The sequence below is a fragment of the Phyllobates terribilis genome, unplaced genomic scaffold (genome assembly GCF_046119375.1).
Source record: "Phyllobates terribilis strain yellow unplaced genomic scaffold, ASM4611937v1 Scaffold_9__5_contigs__length_417890890, whole genome shotgun sequence".
Lineage (NCBI taxonomy): Eukaryota > Metazoa > Chordata > Amphibia > Anura > Dendrobatidae > Phyllobates > Phyllobates terribilis.
This window is the reverse complement of record NW_027362769.1, coordinates 283,583,791-283,606,175: the sequence shown is the minus strand read 5'-3', so window position 1 is coordinate 283,606,175 and position 22,385 is coordinate 283,583,791. Positions and strand designations below refer to the sequence as shown.

The window sequence follows — 22,385 nt, the reverse complement described above, 5'->3', positions numbered from 1 at the left end:
TATCACATCTAATGTAGTGTACTTTAATTATATGTACCAAATGTCCAGCTGGGGACAAGGGGCAAAAACTTAGGACAAGGATGAATCATCATCGCCACACAATAAAAGAGAATAGATCTACCTGTAGCCAAGCATTTTTGTTCCCCTGATAACAGCATCTGTAACGGGTCTGGGAGGTGGAACCTCTGAGCTACTATACAAAGGGGCAGTCCTTGTAAGGAAGCGGGTGGCTCCCAGGGGAGGCGGGCAGGTAGTCACGGCAAGTGACAGGAACAGTCTCTGGGAAGAAGGGCAGGAGGTCACGGCAAGTGACGGGGACAGTCTCTAGACAGGCGGGTGGTTACGGCAAGAGACAGCAGGGTAAGAGTCTCTAGACAGGCAGGTGGTCACGGCAAGTGACAGCAGGGTAAGAGTCTCGAGACAGGCAGGTGGTCACGGCAAGTGACAGCAGGGTAAGAGTCTCTAGACAGGCAGGTGGTCACGGCAAGTGACAGCAGGGCCTCCAGGTAGGCTAGCAGGCGGGAAGCAGGTGAGCGCTCCCAGGTGAGCAGTTAAGAGTCTCACGGCTGGCTGGCAGGTGGTTACGGCAAGTGATGGCAGAGCCTCCAGGTAGGCTAGCTGGCGGGTAGCAGGTGAGCGCTCCCAGGTGAGCGGGGAAGAGTCTCTCGACTGGCTGGCAGGAGGTCTCAGGCAGGTCTCAGGCAGGAGCTTCCTGAACCGCAGGCGGACTGGTCCATAGACAGACTGGCGGATGCTGGTAGACAGACTGTCGGACCGCAGGGAATGCAAGCAGGTAGACAGAGCTGGAAAACAGACTGGCAACGGGACCTGAGGGCTGAAGCAGAGGTGAAAGGCTTTGCAACAACTTTGCTCTGGCACCTCCATTTTGGAGGAGGTGCCTTATATATGGGAGCTCCACCGGCAATTGGCCGGGGACTCCTTAGGACGGCGCGCGCGGCCCCTTTAAGAGCGAGGGAGCGCGCACACCCTAAGCACAGTGCCGGGAAGCAGCGAGCGCTGCCAGCAGCGCGGGAGGAGGACGCCGAGGACTGAGCAGGGAGGTGAGGGGAACGGCCTCTCTGCCTAGCAGGAGGCAGGGACGACGACGCTACAGTACCCCCCCCCCTTTAGGCCCCCCCTTTTTTAGGCCAGAGAGAAATTTATCAAGGATGAGCGGGGCATGAATGTTCTCCCTGGGCTCCCACGTTCTCGCCTCAGGACCAAACCCCTTCCAATCCACTAGAAAAAAGGTCTTTCCTCTTACCCTTTTTGTGGCCAGAATGCTCTCTACCTCAAACTCGTCCTCAGCGGAAACCGGAGCAGGAGACGTACCTGTAGACTTGGAAAAAGAGTTAAGTACCACAGGTTTGAGGAGAGAAACTTGGAAGGAGTTAGGGATCCGCAAGTTGGCCGGGAGTTTCAATTTATAGGCCACCGGGTTGATTTGTTTGATAACTTCCAGTGGGCGATGAACCGAGGCCCTAACTTGTAGGAAGGAATCTTGAGCCGGACATATTTGGACGAGAGCCAGACTTTATCTCCAGGACGGAATTGGGGCAGATCCAGACGTCTTTTGTCAGCCTGTTTCTTCATCCGCTCGGAGGACTGAAGAAGTGCGGATCTGGTACTTTCCCAAATGGAAGAGAATTCGCTAACAAGAGATTCCGCGGACGGATTATCCACCGAGGCGGAGACGGGAAACGGGATCCGAGGATGTTGACCGTAGACGATAAAAAATGGGGATTTGGAGGAAGACTCGCTCTCGTGATTATTATAGGAAAATTCGGCCCACGGTAAAAGATCCACCCAGTCGGAATGGTGGGCATTAACAAAGTGCCGGAGGTAACTGGTTAAAATTTGGTTGATCCGCTCTACTTGACCATTGGACTGTGGGTGATAAGCAGAGGAGAAGTCCAAGGTGACCCCCAGCAGTTTACACATGGCTCTCCAGAAGCGAGAGGTGAACTGAACTCCTCGGTCGGATTCGATGTGGAGAGGGAGACCATGGAGACGGAAAATATGATGGATAAAGTCTTTAGCCAACTCAGATGCAGACGAAAGACCTGGCAGGGGAATAAAGTGAGCCATCTTAGGGTATGTGCACACGATGCAGAAATGCTCAGGATTTTTTCCTGAGCATTTCTGCATCTCCCTGGCAGGAAAAAACGCATGTGGATTGTACATGCGGTTTCCTGCCAGGGACATGCGGAAATGAAGCGTTCTTCACTTTCATTTCTGCATGCGGGTTGACAAGCGCTTCCCAAGCGATTTTAGCATCACTTGGAAAGTGCTTGTCAACTTCACACTATATAAATCCATGCAACCGGCATGCATTTAAATAGTGTGTGAATGTCAAAAAATAAGAAATAAATATATACTTTACCCTCTGACGGCCCCCGGTGTCCTGCTTCGCTCGGTCCCGGCTGCCGGCAGTGAAGACTTTAGGACCTGCCAACGTCAGCGCCACGTGACCCGTCACATGACTCTGACGTCATCGAAGGTCCTTCTTCATTCAACCCCAAGCAGGAGCGCTGCGCGGGCCGTCAGAAGGCGAGTGTATGTATGTGTTTTTTAATGGTACCTGGGTGTGAATGAGACTCTCCTCTCCTCCACACCCGGGTACCATCCGCACATTAGACCGCACGGAATGCGCATCAACATATACAGTGATGCGGATTCCATGTGGTCTAATGCAAGTCAATGGCGACAAAAAAGCAGCGTTTCCGCAAAATTAATTGACATGCTGCGGATTTTTGAGCGCAGCGTTTACGCTGCGGAAAAATCCGCATCATGGGCACAGCACATGCGGATTTCAATTGGGGAACATTGCTGCCCTTCTACCATGCGTTTTTAATGCGTTTCCGCAGCTTCAAAAACGCCGCGGAAACGCATTAAAAACGCATCGTGTGAACTCAGCCTTAGAGAAGCGGTCAGCGACAACCCAAATGACCATACAACCAGCAGAGACAGGGAGATCCGTTATAAAGTCCATAGCTATATGCTGCCATGGGGCAGCAGTTATGGGAAGAGGCAGAAGGCGGCCGGCTGGCAGATGTCTAGGAACCTTGTTGCGGGCGCAGGACGCACAGGCTAAGACAAAGTTTATTACGTCCTTGTGCAGGGTAGGCCACCAGTAATGCTGGGTAATAAGCAGGAGGGTCTTTTTCTGGCCAGCATGGCCAGCTAGCTTAGACGAATGTCCCCAGTGTAGGACCTTCTCACGATCAGGTACTGCTACGAACGTCTTACCGGGTGGAAGACTATTTAGATCCACGGGAGCCACCTGCATTACCTTGGCGGGGTCGATGATGTGCTTTGGCTCCTCCTCTAGATCGGAGAACAAAAAGGATCGGGACAAGGCATCAGCTTTGATGTTTTTGTCTGCCGGGCGAAAATGAAGAATGAAATCAAAGCGGGCGAAGAACAAGGACCACCGGGCTTGGCGCGGGTTAAGTCTTTGGGCACTCTGGAGATAAGCCAAGTTTTTGTGATCCGTGTAGATTATTACCCGGTGAAGAGCCCCCCTCGAGCAGGTAACGCCACTCCTCCAGTGCCAACTTAATGGCTAACAATTCTCAGTCTCCTATAGAATAATTGCTCTCAGATGAGGAGAAGAGTTTGGAGAAGAAGCCGCAGGTTACCATTCTTCCGGAAGACGACTTTTGGGTGAGCACCGCTCCGGCTCCGGAGGAGGAAGCGTCTACTTCTAAGAAGAATTGTTTGTTGCGGTCCGGACAGTGCAGCACAGGAGCGGAAGAGAAAGCTTGTTTCAAAGACAGGAAGGCCTCCTCTGCCTCGGGCGGCCATTCTTTGGAATTAGCGCCCTTACGGGTGAGCGCAGAGATAGGGGCAGTCCGGAAAGAGAAGTGCGGAATGAAGAGGCGGTAGTAGTTGGCGAAGCCCAGGAACCGCTGGATAGCCTTCAACCCCTCCGGTCGGGGCCACTTCTGGATGGCAGAAAGTTTCTCAGGATCCATTCGTAGACCGGTCTGAGAGATGATGTAGCCCAGAAAAGGAAGCGAGGTCTGTTCAAAGAGGCACTTCTCAAATTTTGCGTAGAGGTGGTTCTGCCTGAGCCTGAGCAGGACCTGACGAACGTCCCTCCGGTGTGTGGGGAGATCCGGAGTGAAGACCAAGATGTCGTCCAGGTACACCACCACGCAAGAGTAGAGAAGGTCACGGAAGATATCATTGACCAACTCTTGAAAGACGGCGGGAGCATTAGAGACCGAAGCGCATTACGAGGTATTCATAGTAGCCGTCCCGGGTGTTGAATGCCGTCTTCCATTCATCCCCCTGACGGATACGAACCAGGTTATAAGCCCCACGGAGATCCAGCTTGATGAAGATTCTAGCACCCCTCAGACGATCAAATAATTCGGGAATGAGCGGAAGGGGGTATTTATTCATCACCGTGATCTGGTTAAGGCCTCTATAGTCTATGCAGGGACGGAGTGAGCCGTCCTTCTTTTTAACGAAGAAGAAGCCTGCTCCCGCCGGGGAGGTAGATTTCCGGATAAATCCCCGGGCCAGGTTCTCCTCGATATATTCAGACATGGACCGGGTCTCAGCAGCGGACAAAGGGTAGATACGCCCTCGGGGCGGAGTAGCGCCAGGTACCAAGTCGATAGGGCAATCGTATGGTCTATGGGGAGATAATGTCTCTGCTTCCTTTTTATTAAAGAAATCAGCATAAGACCAATAGGGTACCGGCAGGCTGGGTAGATTGGCTGGGGGAGGAGAAGGACGGGCAGGACGAACGGGAACTAAACAAGTCTTATGGCAGTCCTGTCCCCAGCGAAGGACTTCTCCAGTCTGCCAATCAAGCACGGGTGCATGTCTCTGGAGCCAAGGTAGGCCAAGCAAAAGGGCATGAGAGAGTCCTGGTAGAACATGGAAGAAGATGCTCTCAGAGTGCAGCATTCCCACCTGCAGAGTTATGGGTTCGGTGATAAGTTGGATGCGATGCGGTAATAGGCCCCCATCCACGGCAGCGACAGATAAGGGTACAGCCAGAGGTTTGGTGGGAATGCTGTATTTCTCTACCAGGGACTGAGAAATGAGATTTCCGGCAGCTCCAGAGTCAAGTTGGGCTAGTTCAAAATAACGGTTCTCCCCGCAGATGATAGAGACCGACAGCAACAGAGATGGAGGGGGTTTACTCTTGTCTAGGACGACCTCTCTGAGCGATCCTAGACACAGGCGTTTCCCGACCTCTCCGGGCAGGAACGGATCCGGTGCTCCAACTGCCACCGTAGAAGCAGCTCTCCTCGGCACGGCGTGACTCTTGACGGGTTTTGACCATCTTGGTCTGGTCGACCTGCATAGGCTCGGGTGAGTGCGCCTGGGGAGTAACAGAGGAAGTGACGGGATTCTGGAAGGTAGGAGCAAGGCGAGGAAACCTCCTCTCACGGGTGACCTCTTTGGTACGCTCCTGGAACCGGATGTCAATCCGGGTGGCAAGTGTTATTAAGTCGTCGAGAGAGGTAGGAATGTCCCGACCGGCAAGTTCATCTTTAATCCGGCCGGATAGACCCTCCCAGAAGACGGACACCAGGGCGTCGTTATCCCAGGCAAGCTCAAAAGCAAGGGTGCGGAACCGTATGGCATATTGGCCCACGGTGAGACTCCCTTGACGGAGACGTAGCAGAGATGAGGTGGATGAGGTCTTTCGTCCTGGTTCGTCGAAGACTTTCCGGAAGGCCGTGAGAAAGGCTGGCAGGTTGGACACCAGGGGGTCTCCTCTCTCCCATAGAGTATTTAGCCAAGCCAGCACCTCCCCAGTGAGATGGGACATGATGAAGGCCACTTTGGCTCGGTCGGTGGAAAACTGGTGTGCCAAAAGTTCGAAGTGCAGGGTGCACTGGTTAATGAAGCCCCGTGCCTGACCGGGATCTCCACTAAAACGAGGCGGGGCGGAAAGGCGGGGACCGGGAAGAGATGCCATGGTATTGATGGGCAGCGACGCTGCCGGGGTAGGAGTCGTGAGACTAGAAGCAGGTCCCGATGAGGTAGTCAGTGTGTCCAGGCGGGAGTTAACATTACGCAGGTGGCTCAGGATGGACTTCTGTTGGGACCTCTGATGGGATAGTTCATGGCATAGGTCCGAGAGCGAGGGAGCTTGGGTGCCACCGGGTTCCATGGCCTGAGCAAACTGTAACGGGTCTGGGAGGTGGAACCTCTGAGCTACTATACAAAGGGGCAGTCCTTGTAAGGAAGAGGGTGGCTCCCAGGGGTGGCGGGCAGGTAGTCACGGCAAGTGACAGGAACAGTCTCTGGGAAGAAGGGCAGGAGGTCACGGCAAGTGACGGTGGACAGTCTCTAGACAGGCGGGTGGTCACGGCGAGTGACAGCAGGGTAAGAGTCTCTAGACAGGCAGATGGTCACGGCAAGAGACAGGGTAAGAGTCTCTAGACAGGCAGGTGGTCACGGCAAGTGACAGCAGGGTAAGAGTCTCTAGACAGGCAGATGGTCACGGCAAGAGACAGGGTAAGAGTCTCTAGACAGGCAGGTGGTCACGGCAAGTGACAGCAGAGCCTCCAGGTAGGCTAGCAGGCGGGAAGCAGGTGAGCGCTCCCAGTTGAGCAGGTAAGAGTCTCACGGCTGGCTGGCAGGAGGTCTCAGGCAGGTATCAGGCAGGAGCTTCCTGGACCGCAGGCGGACTGGTCCATAGACAGACTGGCGGATGCTGGAAGACAGACTTTCGGACCGCAGGGAATGCAAGCAGGTAGACAGAGCTGGAAAACAGACTGGCAACGGGACCTGAGGGCTGAAGCAGAGGTGAAAGGCTTTGCAACAACTTTGCTCGGGCACCTCCATTTTGGAGGAGGTGCCTTATATATGGGAGCTCCACCGGCAATTGGCCGGGGACTCCTTAGGACGGCGCGCGGCCCCCTTAAGAGAGAGGGAGCGTGCGCACGCCCTAAGCACAGTGCCCGGGAAGCAGCGAGCTCTGCCAGCAGCGCGAGAGGAGGACGCCGAGGACGGAGCAGGGAGGTGAGGGGAATGGCGTCTCTGCCTAGCAGGAGGCAGGGACGCCGACGCTACAGCATCAAAGACATGAAATTACTGGTATTAAAAGGTAACTTCAAATCTCAGAGCAAAAGAAGAGTCTCGGAATATAAACTCATGCTCACCTTTGACACCTTCAGCGCAGGAATGAATGTGTCGCATGGATTTATGTCATTCTACATCAACTAAGGAATGTGCTCATCAGACCTGTGGGGTCATCACAACCCTGGACCAAGTCACAGGAAAATAAAACTTTCACTCTCCTTATCTATTAACTGCTAAAATATTTATAGCCAGAACTGTTTATCTCTCCCATAGTAATAGTTCTGCTTTCGGTCACCTGTCTCATCTACTGCATTATTTCTGTGTCCTATTGTGTATAAATATGTGACTCTTCAGATTTTGTGTTATACTAGCCTGATGAAGAGGCCTGAGTAGTCTCGAAAGCTTGCAACTTGTTACCATCTTTTCAGTTAGCCATTAAAAGGTATCAACCACTGAGGACTCACAAATCTAAATATTTTTTATACCAAAACAGTAAGCTGTAGAGGCATGTACCGCCAAAATGTTAGGGTAGGGTCAAAATTTCATGCAGATTTTTGACAATTTCCATGTGAAATCCAGCCACAAACTGGCTCCCATTGTTTTAAATGTTAAATCCACATTGTCATACGCAGATTTTTTTTTAAATGCTTCGTCATGGAAAGTGTGGCAGATAGCTACATAAAGATTAGCCCCATTAAATGTCAGACCCCCCACTGATGGTGACTGAACCACCCCTTTATAACCACTCCCCTCATCTGAGGTTTTAGTCAGGGTCATGCATTTGTGTTTGGCTGTCTGAGTACGTAACTCAAAGCACGGATTGACTGCGACCTTATAGGTACAGTTAGGTCCATATATATTTGGACAGAGACAACATTTTTCTAATTTTGGTTCTAGACATTACTATAATGAATTTTAAACAAAGCAATTCAGATGCTGTTGAAGTTCAGACTTTCAGCTTTCATTTGAGGGCATCCACATTAAAATTGGATGAAGGGTTTAGGAGTTTCAGCTCCTTAACATGTGCCACCCTGTTTTTAAAGGGACCAAAAGTAATTGGACAATTGACTCCAAGGCTATTTCATGGACAAGCGTGGGCAATCCCTTCGTTATGTCATTCTCAATTAAGCAGATAAAAGGCCTGGAGTTGATTTGAGGTGTGGTGCTTGCATTTGGAAGGTTTTGCTGTGAAGTAAACAATCGGTCAAAGGAGCTCTCCATGCAGGTGAAACAAGCTATCCTTAAGCTGCAAAAACAGAAAAAACCCATCCGAGAAATTGCTACAATATTAGGAGTGGCAAAATCTACAGTTTGGTACATCCTGAGAAAGAAAGAAAGCACTGGTGAACTCATCAATGCAAAAAGACCTGGGCGCCCACGGAAGACAACAGTGCTGGATGATCGAAGAATAATCTCCATGGTGAAGAGAAACCCCTTCACAACAGCCAACCAAGTGAACAACACTCTCCAGGAGGTAGGCATATCAATATCCAAATCTACCATAAAGAGAAGACTGCATGAAAGTAAATACAGAGGGTTCACTGCACGGTGCAAGCCACTCATAAGCATCAAGAATAAAAAGGCTAGACTGGACTTTGCTAAAAAAAACATCTAAAAAAGCCTGCACAGTTCTGGAAGAACATTCTTTGGACAGATGAAACCAAGATCAACCTCTACCAGAGTGATGGAAAGAGAAAAGTATGGCAAAGGTGTGGTACAGCTCATGATCCAAAGCATACCACATCATCTGTAAAACATGGCGGAGGCAGTGTGATGGCTTTGGCATGCATGGCTGCCAGTGGCACTGGGTCACTAGTGTTTATTGATGATGTGACACAGGACAGAAGCAGCCAAATGAATTCTGATGTATTCAGAGCCATACTCTGTGCTCAGATCCAGCCAAATGCAGCCAAACTGATTGGTCATCGTTTCATACTACAGATGGACAATGACCCAAAACATAAAGCCAAAGCAACCCAGGAGTTTATTAGAGCAAAGAAGTGGAATATTCTTGAATGGCCAAGTCAGTCACCTGATCTCAACCCAATTGAGCATGTATTTCACTCGTTAAAGACTAAATTTCAGACAGAGAGGCCCACAAACAAACAGCAACTGAAAACCACCGCAGTGAAGGCCTGGCAGAGCATCAAAAAGGAGGAAACACAGCGTCTGGTGATGTCCATGAGTTCAAGACTTCAGGCAGTCATTGCCAACAAAGGGTTTTCAACCAAGTACTACAAATGAACAAGCCTCAACAGCTAGATGTAAATTGTCGGGGGTCTGTGTCTAATTATCCCCTGCTTCTGACAGAGGGAAATACACTCACATTTTGATTGGGTTGGTAGCACCTCCTGTGCCAGCATTTGTTTACAAGTCACTTCTGCTGTAGGTGATAATTTGCAGAGAGATCGCTCTTTAGATTGTCAGCTCTTCTCTGGTGACAAATGGTAGATAGGAGGGTGAGAGGGGTTTCAGGGGGAGAAAGAATTGTTAATATTTTTCTTAATATCTCCATGACCATACCATTGCCCTTAAACTGAATGACTTGGGTTAAACATTTGGGATATCCTTCCACAAGCTTCTACTGGAAATTTTTCTAGAGCAATATTGCGGTTCCATTTTTCCAAAATTCCACATGTACATAATGTAGCACTGATCTATTTTTCATGGCAGTAATGTACACTTCTCATAAAAAATAAAGGGAACACTCAAATAATACATCCTAGATCTGAATGAATGAAATATTCTCATTGAATACTTTGTTCTGTACAAAGTTGAATGTGCTGACAACAAAATCACACAAAAATCATCAATGGAAATCAAATTTATTAACCAATGGAGGCCTGGATTTGGAGTCACCCCCAAAATTAAAGTGGAAAAACACACTACAGGCTGATCCAACTTTGATGTAATGTCCTTAAAACAAGTCAAAATGAGGCTCAGTATTGTGTGTGGCCTCCATGTGTCTGTATGATCTCCCTACAACGCCTGGGCATGCTCCTGATGAGGTTACGGATGGTCTCCTGTGGGATCTCCTCCCAGACCTGGACTAAAGCATCCGCCAACTCCTGGACAGTCTGTGGTGCAATGGTGGATGGAGCGAGACATGATGTCCCAGATGTGCTCAATCAGATTCAGGTCTGGGGAACGGGCGGGCCAGTCCATAGCTTCAATGCTTTCATCTTGCAGGAACTGCTGACACACTCCAGCCACATGAGTTCTGGCATTGTCCTGCATTAGGAGGAACCCAGGGCCAACCGCACCAGCATATGGTCTTACAAGGGGTCTGAGGATCTCATCTCGGTACCTAATGGCAGTCAGGCTACCTCTGGCGAGCACATGGAGGGCTATGCGGCCCTCCAAAGAAATGTCACCCCACACCATTACTGACCCACTGCCAAACCCGTCATGCTGAAGGATGTTGCAGGCAGCAGATCGCTCTCCACGGCGTCTCCAGACTCTGTCACGTCTGTCACCTGTCCTCAGTGTGAACCTGCTTTCATCTGTGAAGAGCACAGGGCGCCACTAGCGACTTTGCCAATCCTGATGTTCCTTGGCAAATGCCAAGCGTCTTGCACGGTGTTGGGCTGTGAGCACAACCCGCATCTGTGGACGTTGGTCCCTCATACCACCCTCATGGAGTCGGTTTCTAACCGTTTGTGCTGACACATGCACATTTGTGGCCTACTGGAGGTCATTTTGCAGGGCTATGGCAGTGCTCCTCCTGTTCTTCATTGCACAAAGGCGGAGGTAGCGGTCTTGCTGCTGGGTTGTTGCCCTCCTACGGCCTCGTCCACGTCTCCTGGTGTACTGGCCTGTCTCCTGGTAGCGCCTCCAGCCTCTGGACACTACGCTGACAGACACAGCAAACCTTGCCACAGCTCGCATTGATGTGCCATCCTGGAGGAGATCCCACAGGAGACCATCCGCAACCTCATCAGGAGCATGCTCAGGCGTTGTAGAGAGGTCATACAGGCACGTGGAGGCCACACACAATACTGAGCCTCATTTTGACTTGTTTTAAGGACATTCCATCAAAGTTGGATCAGCCTGTAGTGTGTTTTTCCACTTTTGGGGGTGACTCCAAATCCAGGCCTCCATTGGTTAATAAATTTGATTTCCATTTATGATTTCTGTGTTGAATGTGCTGACAACAAAATTACTTTGTACAGAACATAGTATTCAATGAGAATATTTCATTCATTCAGATCTAGGGATGTGTTATTTGTGTGTTCCCTTTATTTTTTTGAGCAGTGTAGTTCCAATTATCTAAATACCACATAGAAGTGAAGTATGCCGGTATCCGTTCCCAAATCTTGCCTGTTTAGTCAAAAAAAACTCTGACTTTTTTTTTTTTTTTTTTTAAGCCCTTGGCTATCCACATCAGGAGGTGCTATGTCTAAATAAGCAGTGCTAATCAAATGTCCAAGAAAGTATGAAAAGACAGCACTCACCAATGGATGCAAATAAAAGATCCTGTATGCTGGATCTGAAATAAAAGGATCTTTTATTGGCATCCATTGGTGAGTGCTGTCTTTTTCATACTTCCTTGGACATACATTTAGATAATTGGATCCTTCTAGCAACCTAGAGTGCAGCTATATATTTTTTTATAACCCCTTAACCTGGTCTGTTTTCAAGTCTTGAGATATGGGAAAAATGTAGGCCGCCATACGAGAAAGCAGCAGCGGCGGTGGTGTCGGACTGCTGGATCCAGGTGTCAGAGAAAGCCAGAAAATTATGTAAATTTAAAAGGAAAAAGTCATGGCTATAGGAGAGTTTGTTACAGGATGATCGTGGGTTCCAGAGGGCAAAGTTAAAAGAGACAAAAGACATGCAAAGAATATTAATGAGATTTTCAGAGTTTCTGAGTGTAGCAGGGAATGAGTTAAACTTACTAATACAAGAAGAGCCGAGAGCTCTCCTGCAACTAGGAGAAGGAGAATAGAGAGAGTGAGCAAATGGTTAAGAGATTTGTGAGCTCGTCTCTTGTGTTGTATGGTTGGAGTGAATGGATCTGTGCTGTTTAAGAATGTGGAAAGCACGTGAGAGCGGTTTATAGGAGAGGAGAATAGGGGTTGATATGAACGCAGAGTGAGTGAAAGGGCAGTAGATAGGAGTGTCTGCAGCAGCTAGAACATAAATGAGACAAATACATAGGGTGAATACATTTTGCAGTACAAAATAACTGGGCACAAGTTTGTTTAAATGTCTTGCATGTCTTGCCTGTCTCCTGCCCTGTCCAACTTGCCATGTTTAACTGCCCTGGCACTTTGAAACAATTGACACTGGGATAAATCTGCACAAATGCCTTCCCCTTAGCTTTGTCTAAAGAGGAAAGACTTCCTTCATGGACAACACCCATGCATGCCATTCCTCTGCAGTGTATGCCATATTGTGTCACAGAAAACACTCACCCCAATTTGGCTGTCTACTTATTTAACTAACTACAGTAAACTTGCATGTCGATTTTCTTCAACCTTTCTCGTCAGAAGATGCTTCTGTTCTGACTGAAAAGTAAAGCTGTGCTGATCTTATTGTAGTCTTCACCTTTCTTTTGTAAAGAAATTATTTCCTTTCTCAGGTCTTGACATTTCTATTCCATGTGGTGCTATTGCAGACAGCATGAAATGGGAAGAGTTTTTCTTTGTTAAATAATGGCTCACATTTGTGGGAGTATTTTGTGGTATGTTATCCCATAGAAAATGTTGATTCCGAAAAGAAACTAAAGGATTTAGTTGGGGTATACTCATTTATTCTTAGCACTGTATATAAATAACGAAGGATCCACTATTTAACAATAGGATGTGGTTACAGCTCACTTCCTCCCTATAACTACAAATTAACCTCTGTATAGATCACAAAGGTTGACTAGACAACTCTTCCATAGAAGGCAATAGATCAGATTTACTATTGTGAGGGTGTCTAGACTTTGGTGAATTTTGCCTTAGACCTATATATATATATTTTTTTATTAAACCACTCATTTATTGATTTAGAAAAACTATTTTGGGCAGACTCCTGCACTTTTAATCCATTTTTTTTTTTTGCAAAACTGGAAGTATACTTTAAAACAGAACTGAACGTTCAACACATTGCATAAGTATGTTCTCAGAGAAATCTGCTTACTTCTGTTGATATGAGACACTTCTCCCTCTGTGTCCTGAATGCACCATCCACTTGGAAAAAAGTTCATATATCCATTGCTGAGACCAGAAGGACAGCTCTGTGTGGTGTGATGTGGTACAGCCCATTATACTCTTTGTAGAAGAGAGTGGAGAGGAGGAATTAGAAGCATAGTGCGGAAACAAGCAAAGGAAAACACAGATGGAGTGTGCTGAGGTTTCTAACAAGTCTTTTTCCTCACCCCATGTGCTGGGTTCGTATTCAGACACCTCAGCACTACCATGTAATGTCCTCCATGCTCCTGCTGCTTCTCTCTGTGTGCTAAAAAGGGATGAAAAGCAGGAATGTGTGATGTGCTGTCTATGAAAGACATTATAGCATCTCGGCTCCTCAATTGAGCTCGAAGTGGAATGTAAATTAGAGATGGTGTCTGCAGAAAGTAAAACTGGTGAAAATGCAGAATATAAGTCAACTAACCATCAGAAACTGTATTATTGCTGATGTACACACAGGTCAGTCTATTTTGAAAAGTTACTTGAAAGTATGGTTAACCCTTTAGTAATGTTTTTATTAAGCAGTTTGTAATAAAGCAGAGAAACCTTCTTACATAGTAGTACTGAAAAATAAATTTTTATAAAGTTTCTGTGTTCTGTAAGTGTTTTATTTTTGTCATTACACTTCTTTTCCAGAACTGGAGGAATCATACCAAGTGTGGCACAGCAACTTCACAAGGATAATATTGACAGAGTTGTTAATGCAGCTATTCTGTCTAGTGGCATCTCTCTACATGAGGTTTCGGCCATTGCAACAACAGTAAAGCCTGGACTTGCATTAAGCCTTGGAGTTGGTCTTTCATACAGCTTAAATTTGGTGAAACGTTATAACAAACCCTTTATCCCAATCCACCATATGGAAGCTCATGCATTAACAATTCGATTATTGCACCAAGTGGAATTTCCTTTTTTGGTGCTTTTAATTTCGGGAGGCCATTGCATCTTGTCCGTAGCTAATGGTATTTCAGACTTTTTGTTACTTGGACAGTCACAGGATGAATCACCAGGTCAAGCCTTAGACAAGGTATTGTCATTTGGTTTGCATTTAACCTTACAAATAGTTTTTTATTACATTTTTCTAATTAACAAGCGTTTTAAACTGTTTGAGGCAAATAAGTTTTACTACAATAAATAAACAGAGCAAGGGTAAGTCAGGAAGGGAAAAAAATCTAAGATTAGGTACGGGAAGTGAATTGGATAGATGGGAAAGCGAGAGAGGGAAATGTCTAAAACAAGATGGGGATAAAAAAAAATAAAAAAAATTTAATGATATTTAAGGTTTTGATGGGGATTTCAGGTTCAGATTCCTGACCACAGATTTGCAGTAGTGTGTAGTATAATACATGTGGGTGGGGTCATTTTATGGCAGGAAAGACGGATTCACACATCATTGTTTCATGATTCATACTTGGGCCATGATGCATGGGCTGGCTGCATATGTAAAGCTGTTGAGTACAGGTCAGGAGATCCACGGCAAGTCCTTGCATTGTGGTCCAAGTATGAACCACGAAACACTGATGAGAGAATCAGGCCTTAATCAATTTTCCAAGGATGTAAAAAAAAGCCTCCTGCCCAAGCACGTATCCTAGGGAAACTGAGTAAAAAAAAGAAAAAAGCAATAGTGTTTGGGCACAAATGGGCACTTTTGCACAGGGCACCATTAAGCGTAAGTTCGGTTGTGTAGGGCAGCATGGTAGCTCAGTGGTTAGCACTTCAGCCTTGCAGCACTGGGGTCTTGGGTCCAAATCCCACCAAGGACAACATCTGCAAGGAGTTGGTATGTTCTCCCTGTGTTTGCAAGAGTTTCCTCCCGGGTCTCCGGTTTCCTCCCACACTCCACAGACCTACTGATAAGGAATTTAGATTGTGAGCCCCAATGGGGACAGCGATGATAATGTATGTAAAGCACTGTGGAATATGTTGGCACTATATAAAAATAAAGATTATTATCGTGTGTGTGAGATGCAATGATACCGCCCTGTTTGCCTGATCTAACCTCCTACATGATTAGCAATTGCCCCCCTTCCCAAGCACATATGCGGTTTCCACACTTAGTCACATGCCGACGAGCTGCTCTCCCTAATTCTCTCAATGTTCAGTGAAAAACTGAGAGAAGCAGGGTGAGAAACTCGTTGTCACGTGACCTGAAGTATGAAAATTGCATATGAGTAAAGTGACTATGTGATGACTGATGGAGCCTGCAAGCAGATCCTGACAGTAAGTATTTTACACGCTGTTAGGATTGCCATGCTACAGTGCTTCATTTTATAATTAAAGGGCTCGTCTAGGTTTGAGATGAAAGTCTACAGTCACTCTGTGACTGCTGACTTCTGAATTCTCACAGCGCATGCACTGCACCATTTTAGGCAAAAGTGGACGGCCATGTAAGCACAATTATGAGATTTGTATACTTCTGGCAACATTCTGACCAGACATGTCCCGCATTTCTAAGTTCATTTTCATTGAGTGAGGACACGCATGTCTAGTGGGCACGTGACCACATGTATGCAAATCGCTTGCACCAGAGATTCCAGACAGCGTGCAGTGTGTACTGTGAGAATTCAGAAGTCTGCAGTCACATAGAATGACTGCAGACTCATCACAAAATTGGACAATCCCTTTAATGCTCCTAACAAATAGAAACATGAAAATTAGCATCACAAAAAAACATTTACATCCAGGTACCTTATAGATGACGTCTAGGATTGGAGTCGTTCTCTTTCTTTTCTTCATATTGCACAGACTCCATGATGACTTTTCTTATCCACAGCTCATCTCTGCAGACTTCCATTTTCTCCGGTTTTCTGCAGCACATACCCACACGATGCCCTTAAAAATAGCAGTGTCACTATAATGCTCTTGAATAAAGATATATGCCCTTAGCTGATTCCCTGAATAAATAATTGCCCCTCATGCACAAAATATGACCCCAAACCCCTCCCTCTTATAGTACTTGCCCTCCATACTGTCATCTCCTTTCCATGCTAGGCCCTCTCTTCACACTATCCTGTCACTGTGTCCCCCCTATAGGTCCCAGTCTCTATACTGTGCCCCCTCATCACACTCCCCCCTCCTTGGCATACTGTCCCCTCCTGGCAGTGCCCTTACCCTGTCCCCCATGCTACACCTCACACTACTCATTCTTTATTCTGTGCCCACTCACACTTTTCTCCCCTTATACTGTCTCCTCACACTATTCCCCTCAATAGTCTCCTCACACATCTTCCCCTCCCTTCTCATAGTGTCTCCTGTCACATCCCCCTGTTAACCATACTGTCTCCTCATATATTTACCCCCTCACTGTCCATCCTGCCTGCTTACACATCCTCCCGACTCCCTATACTGTGTCTGCACACATCCCATCACCCTCGTTCCCCATATGGTGTCTGCACACATCCCATTACCCTCGCTTCCCATACTGTGTGTGTACAACCAAAGAGTGTATACACCCCTTTAGGGATGACTACATACGTTTACCAGATTCCCCAGAGGGTAAATAAGCCCTAATTTAGGCATGTATCAATGGATCCAATTAGTTGCATAAAAGCATGTTTCTTATTGAAATCGAATAGACCAATGCAAACGTAGCAAAGTCATTAACCCATTTTTGCTGCACTATAGCCCCAGCCCCCCGAGGAAGCCAGTAATTACTAAACTTGTTGGGGTGGCTATATGTTTGTTTTAGAGAGCATCAGGGAATCTGTGTATATCATAGTGAGCAATCTACCTGATAAACTAACCTATGAACTGCAGCATAGGGGAGTTACTACTAAACTGACAAATGATTTATGAACTGTATGTATCTTAGAGTCTGTAATTTCGGGAATATACTCAGATTGATTAATTAATCAGATAGGTTTTAGAGAAAAGATTTTTTTTCCATAAATAACAGACAGCCTGAAATAATTTTAATATCAAATTTCCACTTTTTTAACAGAAAGTTTATTAATTAAAGTCATGTTTTAATACATCCCTGAATTAGGGCTTATTTACCCTCTGGGTAATCTGGTAAAACATACTGTGTCTGCACACATCCCATCACCCTCGCGCCCCATACTGTGTCCGCATACATTTTTCCGTTCGCTGCTCATACTGTGTCCGGACCCATACCCCCACTCACTCCGAATACTGTGTCTGCATACATACATTTCCCCCCTTTGCTCCCCACTCACCATACTTTCTGCACCCACCACCCCCTCGCTCCTTATACTGTGCCCTCACTCATCATACTGTGTCCGCACCATCCCCCTCATAATGTTTCCTCATACATGCCCCCCATCTCCGCCCTTGTTCCTCATTTTGTGTCTTCAAATTTCTCCAGCTCCCCATCTTGTCTGCACTTGTCCCTTCCTTGCTCCCCAAACTGTGTCCTCAAATCTTCCCCACCTCCTTTACTCCCCATCCCCACACAAAATCTCCCCCACACACTTAATATTTGGTGTCTTCGGCTCCACTGGAGCAGTTACCACCAATGCGCGCCTCTGCAGCGCCAGCGAATGCCGTCAGCAGTGTGATAACATGATCTGATCATGCTGTTGACGTTGCTCTAACCTAGCTGCCAGAGATTCAATTGTACTCGCGTCTGAAAACGACGCTGGGAGCCAGCACGCTGCAGCTTCTCTGAGACGGCTGTCAGCTTGACAGCTGGCTCAGAGAACGACCAACTATTTGTCCGGGGGGCTGCAAAATGCAGCCGCCGGGTGAGACACTTCGGACCGCCGCATTAGGCGGCCTGATGGCACACCGTCTGCACCCCCTTAGATACGCCTCTGCTCACACCTATCATAATACACACCGAAGCTGCTGCAGAACATCACAACAGCCACCTCAACTGCTGAAAAACCTCATAATACACATCTAATCTGCTGCAGAACATCATAATAGTCACCTCAACTGCTGCACAGCCCCTTTAAAGGAACCTGTCACCAGCAAAAAAAACCTATTAACCTGCAGATATGTCACTAATCTGCAGGTAATAGCGTTACTAAACTTCCCAGCGCCTGCACGTAGCTGAACGCTGTGGGGAAAAATGTAACTTTATTCTTTCCGGCAGCATTTGGTTTTAGTCACGGGGGTGGCATTTTAGCTGGTTTAGTCACCACTCTGAGTCCAGTGAGCGGCGGCTGTAAGCGCGCCTCCGATCCTGACTGACACTGACTCTGCATTAGGTCTGGCTGTCAATATCCATTGCCCCTTCCCAGCCTATTAATATCAGCCTGCAGCTTTCGATGTAGCCTTTGCTAGTTATTAAAAAATAGGGGCGACCCACGTCACTTTTTTTGGGGGGGGTCCCCCTTTTTAATAATAAGTAAAGGCTAAGCAAACAGCTGTGACCTGTTAATAGGCTGGGAACCATTATGGCTATTGGCCCCTTCCCAGAATAATAACACCAGCCCCCAGCTGTCTGCTTTCCCTCAGCTGGATAGTAAAATTAAGGAGCTGTTGTTTTTTAAATTTATTTATTTAATACACTCTATTTACCGACAGCGAGTGCTGACTCCAACTCTCATCAGCGTCGCTTGGTTGCGCTGATCGCAGGGAGACCAGGCGATGATGATGAGAGTTGGATTCAGCATCTAGCGCTGTTCCCAGGCGCCAACTGAACTGCTTTTCCCAGACGCTGGTACGTGTCACACTGATGGTTCACACGGTTGCCACACGGATATTACACTCGGACACGGATAGCACTTGGTACTGGTTTTTCCAGTACCGGAAATATCCGGACATGTGAAAGAGGCCTACTTCAGTAATTTCCCAACCATACCGACCAAACAGCAGTTTGTATGGTGTGTACCCAGTGGTGGCATGGACCCGATTGTTGTGCACCCACGCCAACTTTGAGACAAATTCAGGCCACCTTATCTTCCGATCTTCTTCCAATGTTCGCAACATTTGCAACAACGTCCTGTTGAAGTGTAACGGGTCTGGGAGGTGGAACCTCTGAGCAACTATACAAAGGGGCAGTCCTTGTAAGGAAGCGGGTGGCTCCCAGGGAAGGCGGGCAGGTAGTCACGGCAAGTGACAGGGACAGTCTCTGGGTAGAAGGGCAGGAGGTCACGGCAAGTGACGGGGACAGTCTCTTGACAGGCGGGTGGTCACGGCAAGTGACAGCAGGGTATGAGTCTCTAGACAGGCAGGTGGTCACGGCAAGTGACAGCGGGATATGAGTCTCTAGACAGACGGGTGGTCACGGCAAGTGACAGCAGGGAAAGAGTCTCTAGACAGGCAGGTGGTCACGACACGTGACGGCAGAGCCTCCAGGTAGGCTAGCAGGCAGGTAGCAGATGAGCGCTCCCAGGTGAGCGGGCAAGAGTCTCTGGACAGGCTGGTGGTCACAGCACGTGACGGCGGAGCCTCCAGGTAGGCTAGCAGGCAGGTAGCAGATAAGCGCTCCCAGGTGAGCGGGCAAGAGTCTCTGGACAGGCAGGTGGTCACGGCACGTGACGGCGGAGCCTCCAGGTAGGCTAGCAGACAGGTAGCAGGTGAGCGCTCCCAGGTGAGCGGGCAAGAGTCTCTGGACAGGCAGGTGGTCACGGCACGTGACGGCGGAGCCTCCAGGTAGGCTAGCAGACAGGTAGCAGGTGAGCGCTCCCAGGTGAGCGGGCAAGAGTCTCTGGACAGGCAGGTGGTCACGGCGCGTGACGGCGGAGCCTCCAGGTAGGCTAGCAGACAGGTAGTAGGTGAGTGCTCCCAGGTGAGCGGGCAGACTGATCCATAGACAGACTGGCAGGGCTGGTAGGCAGACTGTCGGACCGCAGGAATGAAAGCAGATGGATAAGTATCAGGCAGGTATCAAGCAGGAATCTGGCAGGTAACTGGTAACGGGACCTGAGGGCTGAAGCAGAGTTGAAAGGCTTTGCAACAACATTCCTCGGGCACCTCCATTTTGGAGGAGGTGCCTTATATATGGTGAGGTCCTCCGGCCATTGGCCGGGGACTCCTTAGGACGGCGCGCGCGGCCCCTTTAAGAGAGGGGGAGCGCGCGTGCGCGCCCTAAGCACAGAGGGCGGGAAGCAGCACGCGCTGCCAGCAGAGCGGGAGGAGGCCGCCGGGCACGGAGCGGAGAGGTGAGGGGAACGGCGTCCCTGCCTAGCAGGAGGCAGGGACGCCGACGCTACAGTACCCCCCCTTTAGGCCCCCCCTTTTTTAGGCCAGAGAGAAATTTAGCAAGGATGAGAGGGGCATGGATGTTCTCCCGGGGCTCCCATGTTCTCTTCTCAGGACCAAACCCCTTCCAATCTACCATAAAAAAGGTCTTTCCTCTTACCCTCTTAGTGGCCAGAATACTCTCTACCTCAAAGACGTCTTCAGCGGAAACCGGAGCAGGAGGAGTACCTGGATTGTTGGAAAAAGAGTTAAAGAGAACGGGTTTGAGGAGAGATACGTGGAAGGAGTCGGGAATCCGTAAGGTGGCCGGGAGTTTTAATTTGTAGGCCACTGGATTAATTTGCCTGAGGATTTCGAAAGGGCCGATGAAGCGAGGACCTAACTTGTAGGAGGGTATCTTGAGCTGTACATGTTTGGAGGAGAGCCAAACCTTGTCTCCCGGACGGAATTGAGGCGGATCCAGACGTCTCTTATCAGCATATCGCTTCATCCGCTCGGAGGACTGAAGAAGTGCAGACCTAGTACTCTCCCAAATGGTAGAAAACTCGCTGACAAGAGACTGCGCGGCAGGGTTGTCCACAGAGGCGGAGGCGGGAAACGGAATCCGGGGGTGCTGGCCATAGACAATAAAGAATGGGGATTTGGAAGAGGATTCGCTCTCGTGGTTATCATAAGAGAATTCGACCCAAGGAAGGAGGTCCACCCAATCAGAATGGTGGGCATTAACAAAGTGCTGGAGATAGCTGGTAAGGATCTGATTGATCCGCTCCACTTGACCATTGGACTGAGGGTGGTAAGCGGAGGAGAAGTCCAGGGTGACGTCCAGCAGTTTACATGTGGCTCTCCAGAAGCGTGAGGTAATCTGAACCCCTCGATCCGACACGATGTGGAGGGGTAGGCCATGGAGACGGAAGATATGGCGGATAAAGTCCTTAGCCAGCTCAGGTGCTGATGGAAGACCAGGCTGGGGAATGAAGTGAGCCATTTTAGAAAAGCGGTCCGCGACCACCCAAATGACCGTACACCCGGCAGAGACAGGAAGATTGGTAATGAAGTCCATAGCGATATGTTGCCACGGGCCAACAGGTATGGGAAGCGGCAGGAGATGACCAGCTGGTAAGTGTCTGGGAACTTTGTTGCAGCCACAAGATGAACAGGCAGAGACGAAGTCTGCCACATCCTTACGCAGGGTAGACCACCAGTAATGCTGGGAAATGAGTAGGAAGGTCTTTTTTTGGCCGGCATGGCCAGCTAGTTTAGAAGAATGACCCCAGCGAAGAACCGTCTCACGGTCAGGAGGCGCCACGAACGTCTTGCCGGGTGGAAGACGAGTCAAATCCAAGGGGGCCATATTCATCACCTTGGAGGGGTCGATAATGTGCATAGGCTACTCCTCTTGGTCGGAGGACAGGAAGGATCGGGACAAGGCATCAGCTTTGACATTCTTGTCCGCCGGGCGGAAATGAAGGATGAAATCGAAGCGGGCAAAAAACAAAGACCACCGAGCCTGACGTGGATTAAGTCTCTGGGCATTTTGGAGATATGCCAGGTTCTTGTGATCCGTGTAGATGATCACCGGGTATAGAGCCCCTTCAAGCAGGTAACGCCACTCCTCCAGCGCCAATTTAACGGCTAACAGTTCTCGGTCTCCTATGGAGTAATTGCGCTCAGAGGAGGAGAAGATTTTAGAGAAAAAGCCGCAGGTTACCATTCTCCCGGATGAAGACTTTTGGGTGAGCACCGCTCCGGCTCCAGAGGAGGAGGCATCAACCTCCAGGTAGAACTGTTTGTTGCAGTCCGGACGGTGCAGCACAGAGGCAGAGGAGAAGGCTTGCTTCAGGGAAAGGAAGGCCTCCTCAGCTTCGGGTGACCATACCTTGCGATTTGCTCCCTTACGGGTGAGCGCAGATATGGGCGCAGTCCGTGACGAGAAGTGAGGAATGAAGAGACGATAGTAATTAGCGAAGCCCAGGAATCGCTGTATCGCCTTCAAGCCCTCCGGACGGGGCCACTTTAGGACAGCAGAGAGCTTCTCGGGATCCA

At 48.6% G+C, this 22,385-nt stretch overlaps 1 protein-coding gene across 2 annotated transcripts in view; it reads left to right on the top strand.

The window, feature by feature from the left end:
- Nucleotides 1-22,385, top strand: part of OSGEPL1 (O-sialoglycoprotein endopeptidase like 1) — a 152,750-nt gene that overhangs the window by 40,670 nt on the left and 89,695 nt on the right. For both annotated transcript variants that reach the window (XM_073647843.1, XM_073647844.1), the window contains exon 3: nt 13,872-14,259. In XM_073647843.1, the coding sequence (XP_073503944.1) occupies nt 13,872-14,259 (388 nt within the window). The remainder of the gene's footprint in view (nt 1-13,871; nt 14,260-22,385) is intronic.